This window comes from Dermatophagoides farinae, chromosome 1, assembly GCF_024713945.1.
Source record: "Dermatophagoides farinae isolate YC_2012a chromosome 1, ASM2471394v1, whole genome shotgun sequence".
Taxonomy (NCBI): Eukaryota; Metazoa; Arthropoda; class Arachnida; order Sarcoptiformes; family Pyroglyphidae; genus Dermatophagoides; species Dermatophagoides farinae.
In genome coordinates, this window is record NC_134677.1 from 3,844,385 (window position 1) to 3,860,147 (window position 15,763).

Consider the following 15,763-nt stretch of genomic DNA (forward strand, 5'->3'; position numbering starts at 1 on the left):
ATCCGTCAAAACGATAATCGATATAATCGTTGAAGATTCGTCCTTCACAATTTTTCGAAATTGTTTTATTTTAAATAAATTTTTTATTTAAAAAACAATTACAATAATAATAATAATGTAAAAAAATGAACAATTTTTTTTCATATTATACACAATAGAAGAAAGAATCAATTTTTTATCATTTACTTAAATCCACCCGGAACATGAGATGTCGTGTGCAATTGTCGAATCATATTCTGTAGGCCGGACATGCCGCCCATTTGCTGTAAAACTCTAGGATCAATCATTTTGGCCATCTGTTGATTAAGTTTGGCCATCTGAGCTGGATTGACATTTTTGGCTAGATCACCACTTTTGAATAAACCTTTTATACCGCCCATCTTTTTGACCACGGCAGCAAATTTAGTATATTGTGATAATAATTCTTGTACTTCACGTTGTGTAACACCAGCACCACGTGCAACACGAATAATTCGAGTTGGCTGTTTTGAGAATAATTTGGCCCCTTCTCTTGAATCTAATTCTGAATCACTCATCGAATCCATAATGGTCATCATACGTTTCAATCGTGACATTGATTCAGCTTCGGATGCACATTTAGCCAATTCAGCACCAAATCCAGGTATCATATTAAGAATCTGATTGAATGGGCCCATTTTCATTATGTTAGTCAATTGTTCATACATATCCCTTATGGTGAACTCTCCATGTTTTAGTTTTTCGATCAATTCTTCATTATCATCAAGTTTCAATTCACTCACTTTATCTATAAGACCTTCAATATCACCCATGCCCAATAGTTTCGATATGAAAGGCCTTACTTTGAACGGTTCAAATTCATCGATATGTTCACCGGTACCGATGAATATTATGGGCGATTTAGTTGCAGCCACAGCACTCAATGCGCCACCACCTTTTGCATGGCCATCCAATTTTGTTACGATAATCGCTCCAACATCAACTTTCGATTTAAATGCTAGAGCCTGTGCCTCACAAGCTTGACCAATCGATGCATCCATAACGTAGATGACCAAATTCGGTTGAATGGCCGCCTGAATGGCTAACATTTCTTCAAATAATGAGCTTTCCTGCTTATGTCGACCACTTGTATCAACAATAACAATTTCAAAATTTTCATTCGTAAATTTTTCCACACCTTCGGATGCAATTACGACCGGATCAGATTCCGTATATGAACCATAGAATGGTATTCGAGCTTTCGTTGCATTCTGTTTTAATTGATCAAAGGCACCAGCACGGAATGTATCAGCACAAACTAATGCACATTTCCATCCTTTTTTCATATAATAATAGGCCATCTTTGTACAGGTGGTCGTTTTACCGATACCCTGTAGACCGACAAACATGATAACATTTGTTTTTCCTTTCACAGGTTGCCATGCTTTAACTTCTGGATCTAATAATTTACATAATTCTTGAAATACGGCACGCATAATCATTCGTCGTTTATTTAGGCCGGCTGCCATTTCATCGAAATCAATAACACGACGAACATTTTCACGTAATTTTTTTACAAGCATAATATTCACATCGGATTCAATTAATGCCGTACAAATTTCTTTGAGTAGTCCATCCAATACTTCTTGATTAATTATTGTTGCATTACCGAGCGACCGTAAGGCCGTCGTTATTTTTCTTCCTAAATCAGCTAAAACCATTTTCAATTTGAACAATAACACCAATGTTTACAAAAATTAGAAAAACATGTGGTTATAAAATCACAAATGACAAAAAAATACAAAACGATTCCAACAAGACCAATAAAGAAGAGAAAACTGAAGAAATTCTATTTAGTAAAATGAGAAAAAAAAAGAATCTCAAGTTTAATAAATATCCAACTGGAATGATGAATAAAATAATAAAGTTGTGAATGTGGCATTCAAATACACACACACACACACACGCGAAAATATCAAAAAACTCAACAACAAAAAAAATGAACGACAAAGCTTAGATGTGAGTGTCGACAAAAACATACAAAAATTGACGTGTGAGATTATTCGTTTCTCACAACGTATGTGTGGTTTGTAGGAGTAGCAATATTGGATTTCTGGATACGTTGCAGAAGAAAAAAAAATACTAAAACTTTATGCGCATTGGCGTCCAAATGGAAATCATTAAAGAGACAAAAAAAATACACATGAAAATTATCCAGATATACACACACACACAACAGGATCCTCATAATGTAATAATAATATTATTAATGATAAGTTGTTAATTTTTTTTCTCGTTACTCCATTTCGACATGAACAGCTCATCAAGAAAATTTTTCATCTTCATTGTTGATATTATGATTTTTTTCTATTTGGATCATCAACAACATAATTACAATTGATGATTATATCGTGTTTTTTTTTGTATTCACAATTCTTTGAATAAAATTGATCCATATTCAGATTCTATTTTGGACAGTTTTTTGAGATTTTATTTGGTTTTTAATATTGCTGAATTTCTAAAATTCAACCATTTATACCAGATATATTTTGTTGTTCATGACGATGATGATTAATGATAATAATAATCATTGTTCCCATTTAGGAATCACAAATATTTCATCCTTTTTACGTATTTTATTCCCTTAATCACTTCGGATTCGATTAATCGATGAATTAAAATATACAAACCTATGCTAGTCATTATCCAAAGATATATAGTGTTTATGATTCGTTAAAAATTTAAATAAAAAACAACAAAACTCACTCAAAATTTCGACCGATTACGATTTTTTTTTGCTGTACATTCATACCATATGTTTCCTATCATATCATGAATATCATCATACAGGAACAAGATTCCAAATCAAAAATGAATTCAAATAACAACTATAATAGTGATGATAGTGATATAAATCTACTGAACAACAACAACAACAATAATAATAATAATAATCCAATGAAAAGTATCATAGATAACACAAAGACGACAAGAGAATCACCGATGAAGGACGATATAAATTATCAGAATAATCAGAATAATAATAATACAACTGATCTTCAAGTGCAATCATCCTCATCATCGGCCAATAATAGTCAAATATTTGGCACACCCATCACAATCACCAATGAAACTATATATGAATTTGGTAGCCATTTTGAGAATCCATCACATGTGATCAGCGAAAAGGTATTTGATTGATTGAGTTCAAATTCGATTGATGAAATTGTGTCATTGTAATAATGACTTTTGTTTATATGTATGAATGTAGGTGCAAAATTTGGCATCACAAATCTATAATGAATTGCAAAAAATTCTTACTCGTTATAATGATGATGAAGAAGCAGTTAATGGTCTAATGCCATTGATAGTCAATGTTCTCGAAAGTTTGGATCTAGCATTGATTGAGAATCAACAGCTACAGGTCGATCTGGAATTATGTAAAGATGATAATGAACAATTAGTGCAAGCATTTGAAAAAGAAAAACAGCACAAGAAAAAGATTGAACAACGTTTATTTGAATATGAATTCTCCACTGAAGAAGAGAAACAGCATTACCAACAACATATTGATTCATTGGCCAATATTGTTAAAATGTTGGAGTTGAAGGCTAAAAATTCTTCTGATCATTGTAAGTGTTTGTGAAATTATGGAATTTTTTTTCTCAATCAAATTTCATCTGTTTTCATATTATCATTTTGATTATAGCCACCAGACTTGAAGAGAAGGAAAGCGAAATGAAAAAAGAATACTCAAAATTACATGAAAGATATAACGAACTTCGACGTAGTCATTTTGATTTAATGGAAAGAGTCAAAATCATATTGGGCACTGATATGGACAATAAAGATCAAAGCCTTAAGGAACCACCAAATTTTTCTAATTTATCCGGTGTATTCCGTACTAATTTACAGAAATTTGTTTCAAATGAAGATAATATGGAAAATTATGACCTAAGCGGAATGAGCACAATGACACCCAGAGTTGATGATGATGATTCATTTATTCATTCGAATAATTCATTTGTCACATCTGCCGGTACATCTTCGTTATCGAATCGTCAGGATCGATGGATCGAAACAGAAATGTCATATGATGATACCACCACCATTATTGAAGATGTCGAAGAATTACAAAAGGATAACAATAAAGATAAAAATAATCGTGATCAAAGTCTATCAGGTATTTTCAAAATCTTGATTTTTTTTAATCTTTTAAACTCTTTTCAACGTTTGCACTAATCACTTGCTTACCATGATGTGAAAATTAAGGGAAATATGTTCATCCAAGTGAATATTCTACAAATGGTATTCATTGATTAATTTGCTTCAAATTTTTTCCTCATTTTTTTATCTCTTGTTTCACTTGCATCACAATTTTTGTGTCACTGTAACTAATTTAAAATTTATTTTTTTAGAAAATTTTTTCGGTATGGAAAAAGAAATTGAAAATTTAATCACCGAAAATAATGAACTGATGGCGACGAAAAATGCATTGAATATTGTCAAAGATGATCTTATTGCCAAAGTGGATGAACTACAAAGTGATTTAGCCATGTGTAAAAATGAAATACAGCAACGTGAAGCTGTTCAGGAACGATTAAAATCGCGAATATCACAATTGGAAGAGGAATTGAAAAAGAATAAAGAAGAGCTAGAAGATTGTAAACAAAAATTATCTGCATTAAAAGAGGTTCGTTTTATTTCTCTTAATTGATTGATGTTGTAATCAAATTGAATTGATGAAACAGGATGAAGAAGAAGGCGTACCAATGGCACAACGTAAACGTTTCACTCGTGTAGAAATGTCTCGTGTATTGATGGAACGTAATAGTTATAAAGAAAAATATTTCGAACTACAAGAAGCTTTAAAATGGGCAGAATTAAGCCGCGCAAGTAGAAACGAAGATAAACGATCGAATTTTTGGAAATTGTAAGTTATGATTTTTTTACAATGAACTCCCCTAATTTTTCAAACTAAATATCATTGTCATGGAAACTATTTGTTCAATCTAATCTATGATAATAATTACTATTCTATCTATCCATTTAATTTTCAATGCTTACCCCTTAATCAACAAAAGAGGAAAAACTCCTTGGATTGGGTAAAACAATAGATTTTTTTCGAACTATTGGAAATTTTATATTTCAAAAAATGACTAACAATGTTTTTGTTTTATTAGTTTTAGTAATCTATTTAATCCAAGTCCTACGACTGGAACAATCGATCAGACTCGACCAACTTCCACTGGTTCGACGACAATATCGACTGGTACTCCTGCTATTCGTTATTCCGCGAATCCAACTGCAACCATACCAGCATTGGAAGCAATGAGACGTCGTGCTCGTGTGCAACAGAATGGTGATCTCGAATTAATGATGGATTCGGATTTATCATCAGAACGAGCTAGAGCAATGAAAAATCTTAAAGCACATGTTAGCCGCTCTGGTAATGGTGATCGTATACAAGCATATGGTTGGAGTATAACAGGTGCCTCATCATCTTCTTCTCCAAGGTTTGTTTATCATGAAAAATGAAATCAAATTTCATAATTCCATCAAAAATTTCAATATAGTTCTGATTCAACAAACAAAACACCATTCTCGTTGAAAAATACATCGGTTCCTGTTCCTATATATTGTCGACCATTAGGTGGTGAAGATATAGGCATGAAAATCTGGTGTGCCACGGCTGTTGATTTAAGCGGTGGTGAAGCAGGATTCCCTGATACTAGTAATGGTAATTATAATCTTTCCAAAAAATTTGATTCACTAAATTATTAATTAATATAATGCATTTAATTCTCAAACAACGCACGCAGCCTCAAATAAGTCGGATTATGAAAGTGATAAAAGTAATCAAGATCCATTAACCGATTTAGAGAATGAAATTGATGAAGCAATCAAAGAGCAAACATTACCAACGGATCAACAATATTCGAATTTTGTTTGGATATGCAGTGTTAGTCATTCGAAAAGTAAAGTGACTATCGTCAATATACGTAGCAATCCTGGTGAAGTCCTTGATTCATTTTTTATTAAAACACATCTACTCTGTATTTGTTCAACACCTGGTGCTAAGAATAGTGATTTTCTTGGCGACCATGGTTTGTCGATACAACCTGAGGATCATCCAGAATTGTTTCTAAGCCATCGGAAAGAGAAACCATTAAATGATGTAGCTACATCGATTACATTTTCATCACCTGTACCCAGTATACAATCGGATATTTCAACTAATTTTGGTAATAAAAATTTTCAATTTCTGAATTATCAAAATTTAAAATTTTTTTTCCCCAAATAGATACTAATTCGATCACTAATGAAGAATCAATATCGAAACAATTAAATATTGATGAGGCGATAAAAGCGGAAGAAGCCTCCAGTGTTAATTCAATGCCAATCTCACCGACATCATTAGCAACAGCAATTAATGAAAACGCAACGGAAGCCAAGAATGTTACATTGGAAAAATTAACCGAATATGTAGCATACACACAACCACCATCGCCTACAAATTCAATGAATGGTTGCGATGATGAAAGTGATCAGCGATCAAATAACCAGCAAAAATCGCATACCTCATCATCATCACCACAAGTAGAAACAAATACGATACGGTCATCAAGTTCATCATTGCCCATACAACCAATGTCAACACGATTACCGACAATGTGGCTTGGTGGCCAAAATGGTGTTTTATATGTACACTCAGCCATTGCTCAATGGTCACACTGTATAGCGACAATACATTTGCCCGATTCAATTCTACATATTGTTCATTATCGTGGACGAGTTTTTGTTGCATTAGCCAATGGTCAATGTTGTATATTCTATCGTTGTGAACATACGGGTGAGTTGTATTTTATTCTGAGAGTTATTTGCAAATTTTTTTTTCTTTTATACAGGCGAATGGAATTTCAATCAATATTACACACTCGATATCGGAATCTATTCGACTTTGATGAACAATCAACATTCATCAGCGGAAATGAATAATAATAGCAAGCAGCAGCCACAAACAGCATTGTATTCAATTCGTTGTCTGGAAATTGTCAAGGATGTTGTCTGGCTGGGTTATCGAAATTTGATATTTATTGTTAATACACGAACATTTAAAGTTGTCAATTCGTTCATCGCTCATCCACGTAAAGAAACCTATGTACGACATTTGGCTGCCATAGGAGATGGTGTTTGGTGTTCGTTTCGGTTGGATTCAACATTACGATTATATTCAGCATTTAAACCGTATCAACATATACAAACGATAGACATTGAACCATATGTAACGAAAATGGTCATGTCCAAATCATTCAATTTTGTACGAATAACAGCACTGAAAGCAAGTAATCATCGATTATGGATAGGTACATCTAATGGTGTCGTATTATGTTTACCTTGTGCCACAACGGCAACACGAAAATCAGATGATAATACGATGGCTGCTTTAAGTAAAAAAATTCAAACCACCGAAGCAACTGGATCATTAACAATATCATCATTTATACCATTATGTGATGTGGCCACCATACAGCTATCCTTTCATGGCCATAAGGATAATATTAAATTTTTTGTTTGTACAAATAATCTTATACTTAGTGGTGGCGAAGGATATATTGATTTCCGTATCAACAACAGTAATGATGTCAATTGCTCTCTTTCGAAAGGTGATCGTTCACATTTAATTGTTTGGGAAATTAATGCCTGAAGATAATACATCTGAAATACACTTTGTATATCTCCCCAACTTTTGTTTGTATATAAATCAACGATAAAATTTGTCATTTTTTACATCTCATTTCATCAGATTCTTTACTTTTCATCATTCATTATGTTTGTTTTGTTTTCACTTGTTTTCGTTCATCCATTTGTTTATGTTTGATTCAATTACAATTATGATTAATATGATTGTTTTTTTCTGGTAAAAAGAAAATCTTTGATAACACTTTCACACATGCAATGAAAAATAATTTTCAATCCAACGACTTGTGAACAATTTGTCAAAATCTTTCTTTGGTTGAAAACCAACTTACATTTGATTTTCATAAATAAAAAAAAAATATTCGAAAAAAATTATCGTTCGTTTGTCTCTTGAATATGCCATGTGAGGGAGCGATTATGTGTGTTTATTGAAAGCGAAAATTTCGACATTTCATGTATTAATATCTACCATTTAGTGCATACTTCTTCTTTGTATTATATCAGTGACATTGGTTAATAGAATAATAATAATCAGACTTGTTGAATGATCAAATCGTGTAATCATCCAATTTGATCGATATGATTCGCTACCGTTAAAAGGCATTCGATTTTCTAACTAAACTAAAAATAAACAACTCTCATTGAATTATTATAAACGTCAAAACGTCAATTTTGTGTATTGTGTCGAAAAAAAATGTCGAGTGAAAATTATTAAAAGAATTAATTAATTGATGATACAAAAATTGTAATTTTCCAAAAATAAATAAACAACAAAGAAAAAAAAATCTGCATCATCATCATTCATGATTAGTTAATTTTTTGATCTATTTTTTTTGTACTTTGAATTGCAAATTTTATTTTTTATTAATGCATCAAATATTAACTGTCGTTCCAGAAACCCTCAACAATATAAATCTATCAAATTACAATCAGGCCATTGAATAAATACTCAAACACAAATATATAATAAATGATATGAAGTGATATGGACAATAACTACAGCAATAATAGAATGAAATATATTGATGATCGCCTAGGAGTAAATGGATTATCGTCATCTAAAATGGTATTACAAGATCAAACGTCCGTTGTCGATCACAATCGTCACGATCATCGTAGTCATGCATTTGTTAAATCAACGCCGACAACAACAACACTGTCAGCAAAATATACGACACATATAGCAACAACGGTGAATCGAGATTGTTGCAGTAGCTGCTCATCAGGTTCTAGAACAGCCTCAACCACAACTAATACAGTGAGTTTATTTCATGAAATTAATAATTCCAATGATATAAACAAATCGAAACTAAATCATCATCAACAACAATTAGTGAATCATAAATCATTATCAATAATCGATTCTAATAATGCTAGTAAACTAATTAATAAAAATCGTCATCATTTTTCTTCATCCAAGTCTTCATCATCATCATCATTATCATCGAAAAAAATTTTCTATCTCAGTAAATCATATCTTTTAGCAAATTCCGGCAAAATTGATCGTTTCGGTTTAATTAACGCTTTGCCTGATGCTGAAATATCATCGAAAAATTATCCATATTACAACGAATCAGTACAATTCGAGCAAAGATCACTATTATTAGATAAAGTTGTTGATATTGATGGTGAAAGCAGTGATAGTGATCAACATCATCAACAACAACAAACAAATAATAATATTCAAGTATCGAAACGAATCGAACAATTAATCAATACAATTTTTCAGAATTTTTGGTCGCTACCAACATTTACTAGTAATAATCATCATCAACAACAACGAACAACAACGGTGTCTTCAGTATCATCGGAGGAAAGTGGTCTCGGATCGACCGAATCTGCAGCCCTATTAAGAGGTGTTGGTAGATCGGGTGGATCACGAGTGACCACAGCAATACACGGAATTAATACTTCATCTGCTGCAATACGTATTGATCCATACGATTCATTAGCTACAACAAGCCGAAATCGTGATCCTGAAACCAATGATTATCCGATCGGAAAAAAAATCCGTAACGGCCGAAATAAATCACGATCCTCAACAAAAAATTTTTTTCAATTTCATATTCTGCGGTCTTTGCATGGCCTGGTCTGAATGTTTCAGCAGGATATTTCGTTTTATCCTGCGAAAAAAATCCCTTAAACCACGTATTGTACATGTTCGATCATCTGAAGATCGATATCGTAAAAATGAATTTCCACCCAATATTGTCCGTAATCAAAAATATACCATCCTGACATTTTTACCCATCGTTTTGTTCAATCAGTTTAAATTCTTTCTAAATCTATATTTTCTTTTAATGGCATGTTCACAATTCATACCGGCATTAGCGGTAGGTCCAATTTTCACTTATTGGGCACCGCTTGGTTTTGTACTTGGTGTCACACTTATACGTGAAATGGTCGATGATCTATTACGATATAAACGTGACAAAGCAGTGAATAGTCAATTCTATATGAAATTAACTAGCACAAATGGAACGCAAGCAATACCAAGTGCCAAGATTCGTGTTGGTGATATTATACTAGTGGGCAAAGATCAACGCGTGCCTGCTGATATGATATTTTTACGTACATCGGAAAAAAATGGTGCCTGTTTCATACGTACAGATCAGTTAGATGGAGAAACTGATTGGAAATTAAGACTAGCATTGACTACCACACAAGAATTGGATAATAATGAAGATATTTTCGAATTAGATGCCGTTGTCAATGTGGAAGAACCAAGACGTGATATTCATAGTTTTGTGGGAAAATTTGTCAATATTTCCAGTAAGTATTTTTCATGATTACAAAAATCATTATTATTAAACGTTTAAAATTGAAAATTTTTCAGATGGAAAAGAAGTGCCTCTATCGATCGAAAATACATTCTGGGCCAACACGGTCGTCGCTTCTGGTACGGCCATTGGTATTGTTATTTACACCGGACCGGAAACTCGATCAATGATGAACAATAATGAACCACGTAGTAAAGTTGGCCTTTTAGATTATGAAGTCAATGAGCTAACTAAATTATTATTTGCCGCTGTTGTCATATTGGCATTCGCAATGATCTGTCTCAAAGGATTCTCAGCCTATTGGTACATTTATTGGTTTCGTTATGTACTTTTATTTAGTTATATCATTCCGATAAGTTTACGTGTCAATCTTGAAATGGGACGTGTTGTCTATTGTCAAATGATTCAACGTGATATGGAAATTGCCGGTACATTGGCTAGGACGACAACCATTCCCGAAGATCTTGGTCGTATCGCATATTTACTAACTGATAAAACCGGAACATTAACTAAAAATGAAATGATATTTAAAAAAATTCATTTCGGTCGAATATCCTATAACCAAGAATATTTTGATGAAGTAACCGCCATATTACGTGCATATTATAATCCAACCCAGGTAACCAATAGTGGTGCTCAAACTGGGCAACCAGTATCGAATTATCAGACACATCGTCGTGAAAGTTCCACAGCATCAACGTCAAGTTTTACATTCGAAAGACGTCGTTGTCATATGCGTATTGATTCGTATGAAGTTGACCGCGAAATTGTTTACCGTGTACAACAATCAGTGTTGGCCATTGCCTTATGTCATAATGTTACGCCTGCCTATGAAAATCAATTTGAAACTGGTGGTAAGAATATTTCCGATTTTGATCAAGGTAAAATATCATTTGATTCCAAAATCTGTGTTCGTTATTAAATCCATATTTTTATATTATAGATCAAAATTCAATCAGTATACCAATGAAAGATGTTGGCATTATGTATCATGCGTCCAGTCCAGATGAAGTGGCCCTTGTACAATGGACAGAAAAAGTTGGAATCACTTTGATATTTCGTGATATAAAAAATATAAAGCTTAAAAACCCGTTCGGACAGATAATGAATTTTGAAATATTAGAAATATTTCCCTTCTCTTCCGAAACAAAACGAATGGGCATCATTGTTAGAGATCTGAATACAAAAGAAATCGTTTTCTATTTGAAGGGCGCCGATACGGTCATGTCATCAATCATCACCTACAGTGATTGGCTACAAGAACAATGTGATAATATGGCTAGATCAGGTTTACGCACATTGGTTGTTGCTAAAAAAATTTTAGATGATGATCAATTTCAAGATTTTCAAGATCGTTATAATCAAGCTAAATGTAATATGAATGATCGTAGTGCGCGTATAAAGGCCGTATTGGCATCTCTTGAAAAAGATATGGAACTATTGTGCCTTACAGGTAAATGGTTGTTTTTTATATATAATATATTTGTTCACCTTCATGGTTATTAAATAATCTAACCTTGATTTTTTTTCTTTTGCTTACAATTGAACAACTAACTATTCAATCATTCACACCCTTGAACACAAATGAAAAATAGGTGTCGAAGATCGACTACAGGATGGTGTGGCAACAACATTGAAAGGTCTTCAAGATGCCGGAATCAAGCTATGGATGTTGACAGGCGATAAACTTGAAACGGCCATTTCCATAGCAAAATCATCGCAGTTGGTTAAAAAGATGCAGGAATTTTATGTATTCAGACCGGTTACAAGTCGAAATGAAGTGCATTTAGAATTGAATAATTTTCATCGTAAAAGTGATTGCCCATTAGTAATACGTGGAGAAGATCTTGAATTGTGTATGAAATTTTATTCGGCTGAATTCATGGACCTTGCTACACAATGTCCAGCTGTTGTTTGTTGTCGTTGTTCGCCAACACAAAAAGCCGAAGTTGTCAAAATGATACAGATGCGTACAGGAAAACGAACGTGCGCCGTTGGTGATGGTGGCAATGATGTTTCAATGATACAAACGGCCAATGTAGGCATTGGTATTGTTGGCAAAGAAGGTCAACAGGCATCATTGGCTGCTGATTTTTCAATACTACAGTTTTCCAATATATACCGATTAATTCTTCTTCATGGCCGTTATTCATATAAACGTTCAGCATCATTAAGTCAATTTATCATTCATCGTGGTCTCATCATATCCACATTGCAAGCAATATTTTCATCGGCATTCTATTTTGCATCGGTACCTTTATATCAAGGTTTTCTTATGATCGGCTATGCGACATTCTATACAATGTTTCCTGTATTTTCCATTGTTCTCGACAAAGATGTCTCACCCAGACTAGTCATGAAATTTCCCGAACTTTATAAATTAATGAAAGGACGTTCATTATCATATAAGACATTTTTTATATGGGTACTCATATCCATTTATCAGGGAAGTGTCATCATGTATGGATCGATTCTTCTATTCAATGATGAATTTATCCATGTTGTTGCTATTACATTCACGGCAGTCATTCTTACAGAACTTCTTATGTTGGCATTAACTGTTCGTACATGGCATTGGTTGATGATTGTAGCCGAATTGATTTCATTTTCATCATATCTGCTCACATTAATATTGGCGCCACAATTTTTTGATGAAAAGTTTATTCAATCACGAGATTTCCTATGGAAAGTTACCTTAATGACCTTAATTAGTTGTCTTCCACTCTATCTTTTAAAATTCTTACATCGGAAAATAGCACCACCAAGTCATCAGAAACTAACATAACACGGGTCAACCATATGGAATTTCATGGATCAAATTTATAGATTTTAAAAATCAATAATCACAAAACATTCAAAATCTTGTTCATTGTAATTTCTTTTTTTTTGTTTCTTTTCTCATTCATTTTTTATCAATTATATTTTTTCCAAAATATTTGAGCACAAGAGAAATATTTATTTTGAATTGATGTGATTCAAAAGAAAAAAAATTAAATAGGGGTGAAATTGAAAAAATGAATAAATTGTTGTGATCATGTAATCTGGTGACTAAAGATAATGGCTACTATCGTCGTTTGTTTCCGCATCGTTTGTTTTTTTTTTTTTTTTTTTGAAAAACCAAATAACAGTGGGCTAATTACTACGGAAATTTTTTTTTCGGTAATTGAATATACGACGACAGTTTAATTCAATTGGATTTAGATTTCGTTATGCATAGAGGCTTAATATATAACATGTGCTTCTTTTTAAATCATCAAAAATCACGGGACTATATATCTCGTTTGTTTATATAAAGATATTCGAGATATTGCTACTGCCCATTGCTACCTGATAAAAATAACTACTCAAATATGCTCATTTGGTATATGAAGAACAGGATATTTAACCCTAGAAAGGTAACCTTATCGATATTGCGGGAAAGGTAACCTACGTAAATTTTACGTAGTTGATATGCCTAACTTATTTCCGCTATAAAAATTATTCATCTGATTATTTATGTTAAATTTTAACGTTTATTCATTGAATCACACCTCTATTTTATATTAAAGAAAAAAAAATCATTTTTCAAAAGTGGAAAGTTCAAAAATATCAAATCAAAGATATGGTGTAAATTTTGAATTTTTTTTTATTGTCAATTTTGAAATTATCACAGCGTCAAGAAAAAATGAAAAATGATCCTGTAAATATGATTAATCAATCGATGATTGTGTTTCGAAACATGATTGACAAATTTTTATCTGATAAAAACGTTTACACGTTGTTAAACTTTTTGCAAGCATTTTAATTTTGAATAAAGTGAAAAACATAAACAAATGAACAGAAAAGACGTTTATTTCAAAAAATATTGCGAGAAAAAACGTAGTATAAAAAAAAGAAAAAGATTTTTATTCATAAATGACGTTTTTTGGGAAAAATTTCCGATATTGCTAAGATTTTTCTATGCTGATTCAGGCAACCAAAAAACGTACTGAGCTTATAGATAACAGATAAAAGGCGAAAACTGGATCTTTTCTATTTCTTGTAGAAATATATTCTTGAGGAATAGAAAGGGGTTCCAGCTGTCTTAGCATCGTGAGTGTTTTTTTGGAACATTTTGAAGTGCAAAAAGCATAAATTTTACGTAGGTTACCTTTCTAGGGTTAAATGAAAATTTTTTTAAATTTAAAAAAAATCTCACAGGTTTCTCATAAAAAAATGAATCAAAAAAAAAAAAAAAAAAAAAAAAAAAAAAAAATAGACAAACACGTAACGAGACCGACACGCGGATGCATTTTCACGATAAGTAGCTAAAATTGATTGCAATCAAGAGATCTAAATTTAAATTTTTTTTTATCTCCCACCTTTCTTCTCAATCTTGTATGCATATTTTTTTTTTATAATACTTGATAATATAATAACCATCTAGAATGGTTATGAGAAATGTTATGATTATTTATCAATCAAAAAAAAAAAAAAAAATACGACCATTTCTGGATCGTTAGGTTCTCATTTCCTTGAATCTCGGTGAGTGTTTTTTTTATGAATGAATTCAATTATTTTTGCTCTAAGCTATTTGTTGTTGTTGTTGTTGTTTGTAACATCTTGCCATAGTCAAAGATTTTTTTTTTGGCATGTAATCGCCAATCAAGAAATAAACACCGTCAAATCGAATGAGACAAAAAACAAAAATTTAGCTGGACCGGAACTTATTTTCAGTCTCAAAAAAAAAAATTTACTAGCTACCGATAAATTTTTTTTTCTACTTTGATTTTTGATTCATTTTTTTTCTAAGCTGTGTGCAAAGTAAATGGAAAAAATTTCTCTTTTCACATATTAGTGCGGATTTCCAATGAGGTGAATTTTGTCAATTTTTTTCCTATACTCACGCGATAATTATCAACGATGATGATGATGATGATGAGGAGGAGGAGGAGGAGGAACAATACGATAATCAACTATTTGGGCAAATAATAATAATAATTTCTATGAATTTAAGTAACGTTTTCACTAACGGTCTAGGTCGACAATTTTTTCTGTCTCAATCGGGCACGATTTTTGTTTTCGTTTTTTTTTCAAAAGTCGACATTATCATTATCAGTGTATCATGTATATAAGGCAGGTCAAACGAGGTGAACTAAATTTGGCTTAAATGCAATACTGACAATGGTTGTTGTTAATGTAAATTGGCATAGAATTAAAATCATTTTTAATATAAATCTTTCAAATGTGTTGTTGGCGACATTCTTCTTGAAAAAAAAAATTTATTTTTAATGGTTCTTTTGCTTCAATTCTAGGACAAAATACTAATTTAGATTTCCATTTTTTTTTCAATTGAGATTACCATT

At 32.2% G+C, this 15,763-nt stretch overlaps 3 protein-coding genes across 5 annotated transcripts; 2 read left to right on the forward strand and 1 right to left on the reverse strand.

Moving 5' to 3' along the window:
- Positions 1–50: 50 nt before the first annotated feature.
- Positions 51–2,018, reverse strand: Srp54k (signal recognition particle 54k). Its single transcript, XM_047054881.2, has 2 exons — positions 2,000–2,018; positions 51–1,807 (listed from the first exon to the last, which is right to left on the reverse strand). The coding sequence occupies exon 2, from the start codon at positions 1,677–1,679 to the stop codon at positions 183–185; it is 1,497 nt and encodes a 498-aa protein (XP_046910837.2). The 5' UTR covers positions 1,680–1,807; positions 2,000–2,018; the 3' UTR covers positions 51–182.
- A 92-nt stretch (positions 2,019–2,110) lies between these two features.
- syd (JNK-interacting protein syd) lies at positions 2,111–8,031 on the forward strand. Of its 3 annotated transcripts, XM_047054873.2 has the most exons (13): positions 2,171–2,209; positions 2,278–3,147; positions 3,230–3,590; positions 3,668–4,141; positions 4,231–4,266; positions 4,377–4,651; positions 4,710–4,891; positions 5,043–5,063; positions 5,142–5,474; positions 5,535–5,698; positions 5,781–6,203; positions 6,263–6,811; positions 6,867–8,031. In XM_047054873.2, exons 2-13 carry the CDS (start codon positions 2,791–2,793, stop codon positions 7,664–7,666), a joined length of 3,975 nt encoding a protein of 1,324 aa, XP_046910829.1. In that variant the 5' UTR covers positions 2,171–2,209; positions 2,278–2,790; the 3' UTR covers positions 7,667–8,031. The 3 variants fall into 3 exon arrangements, with proteins under 3 accessions (XP_046910833.1, XP_046910829.1, XP_046910830.1); XM_047054874.2 differs by lacking the exon at positions 5,043–5,063 and having other exon boundaries at positions 2,181–2,209; XM_047054877.2 differs by lacking the exons at positions 4,231–4,266; positions 5,043–5,063 and having other exon boundaries at positions 2,111–2,209.
- A 501-nt stretch (positions 8,032–8,532) lies between these two features.
- LOC124492086 (putative phospholipid-transporting ATPase IIA) lies at positions 8,533–13,479 on the forward strand. The gene is given in 6 exon segments (XM_047054879.2): positions 8,533–8,921; positions 9,144–9,718; positions 9,720–10,431; positions 10,496–11,320; positions 11,383–11,892; positions 12,035–13,479. Coding segments are annotated over 6 exon segments (4,089 nt in total). The 5' UTR covers positions 8,533–8,644; the 3' UTR covers positions 13,225–13,479.
- The last annotated feature ends 2,284 nt before the right edge of the window (positions 13,480–15,763 follow it).

What these genes read in the sequence shown, in the direction of transcription:
- Srp54k (XM_047054881.2), bottom strand. Translation starts at nt 1,679, where the DNA reads ATGGTTTTAGCTGATTTAGGAAGAAAAATAACGACGGCCTTACGGTCG.
- syd (XM_047054873.2), top strand. Translation starts at nt 2,791, where the DNA reads ATGAATATCATCATACAGGAACAAGATTCCAAATCAAAAATGAATTCA. An exon ending in TAAAAATTCTTCTGATCATT is followed by an intron (nt 3,591 to 3,667) that starts GTAAGTGTTTGT and finishes TTTTGATTATAG; the next exon opens with CCACCAGACTTGAAGAGAAG. An exon ending in CGATCGAATTTTTGGAAATT is followed by an intron (nt 4,892 to 5,042) that starts GTAAGTTATGAT and finishes AATCAACAAAAG; the next exon opens with AGGAAAAACTCCTTGGATTG.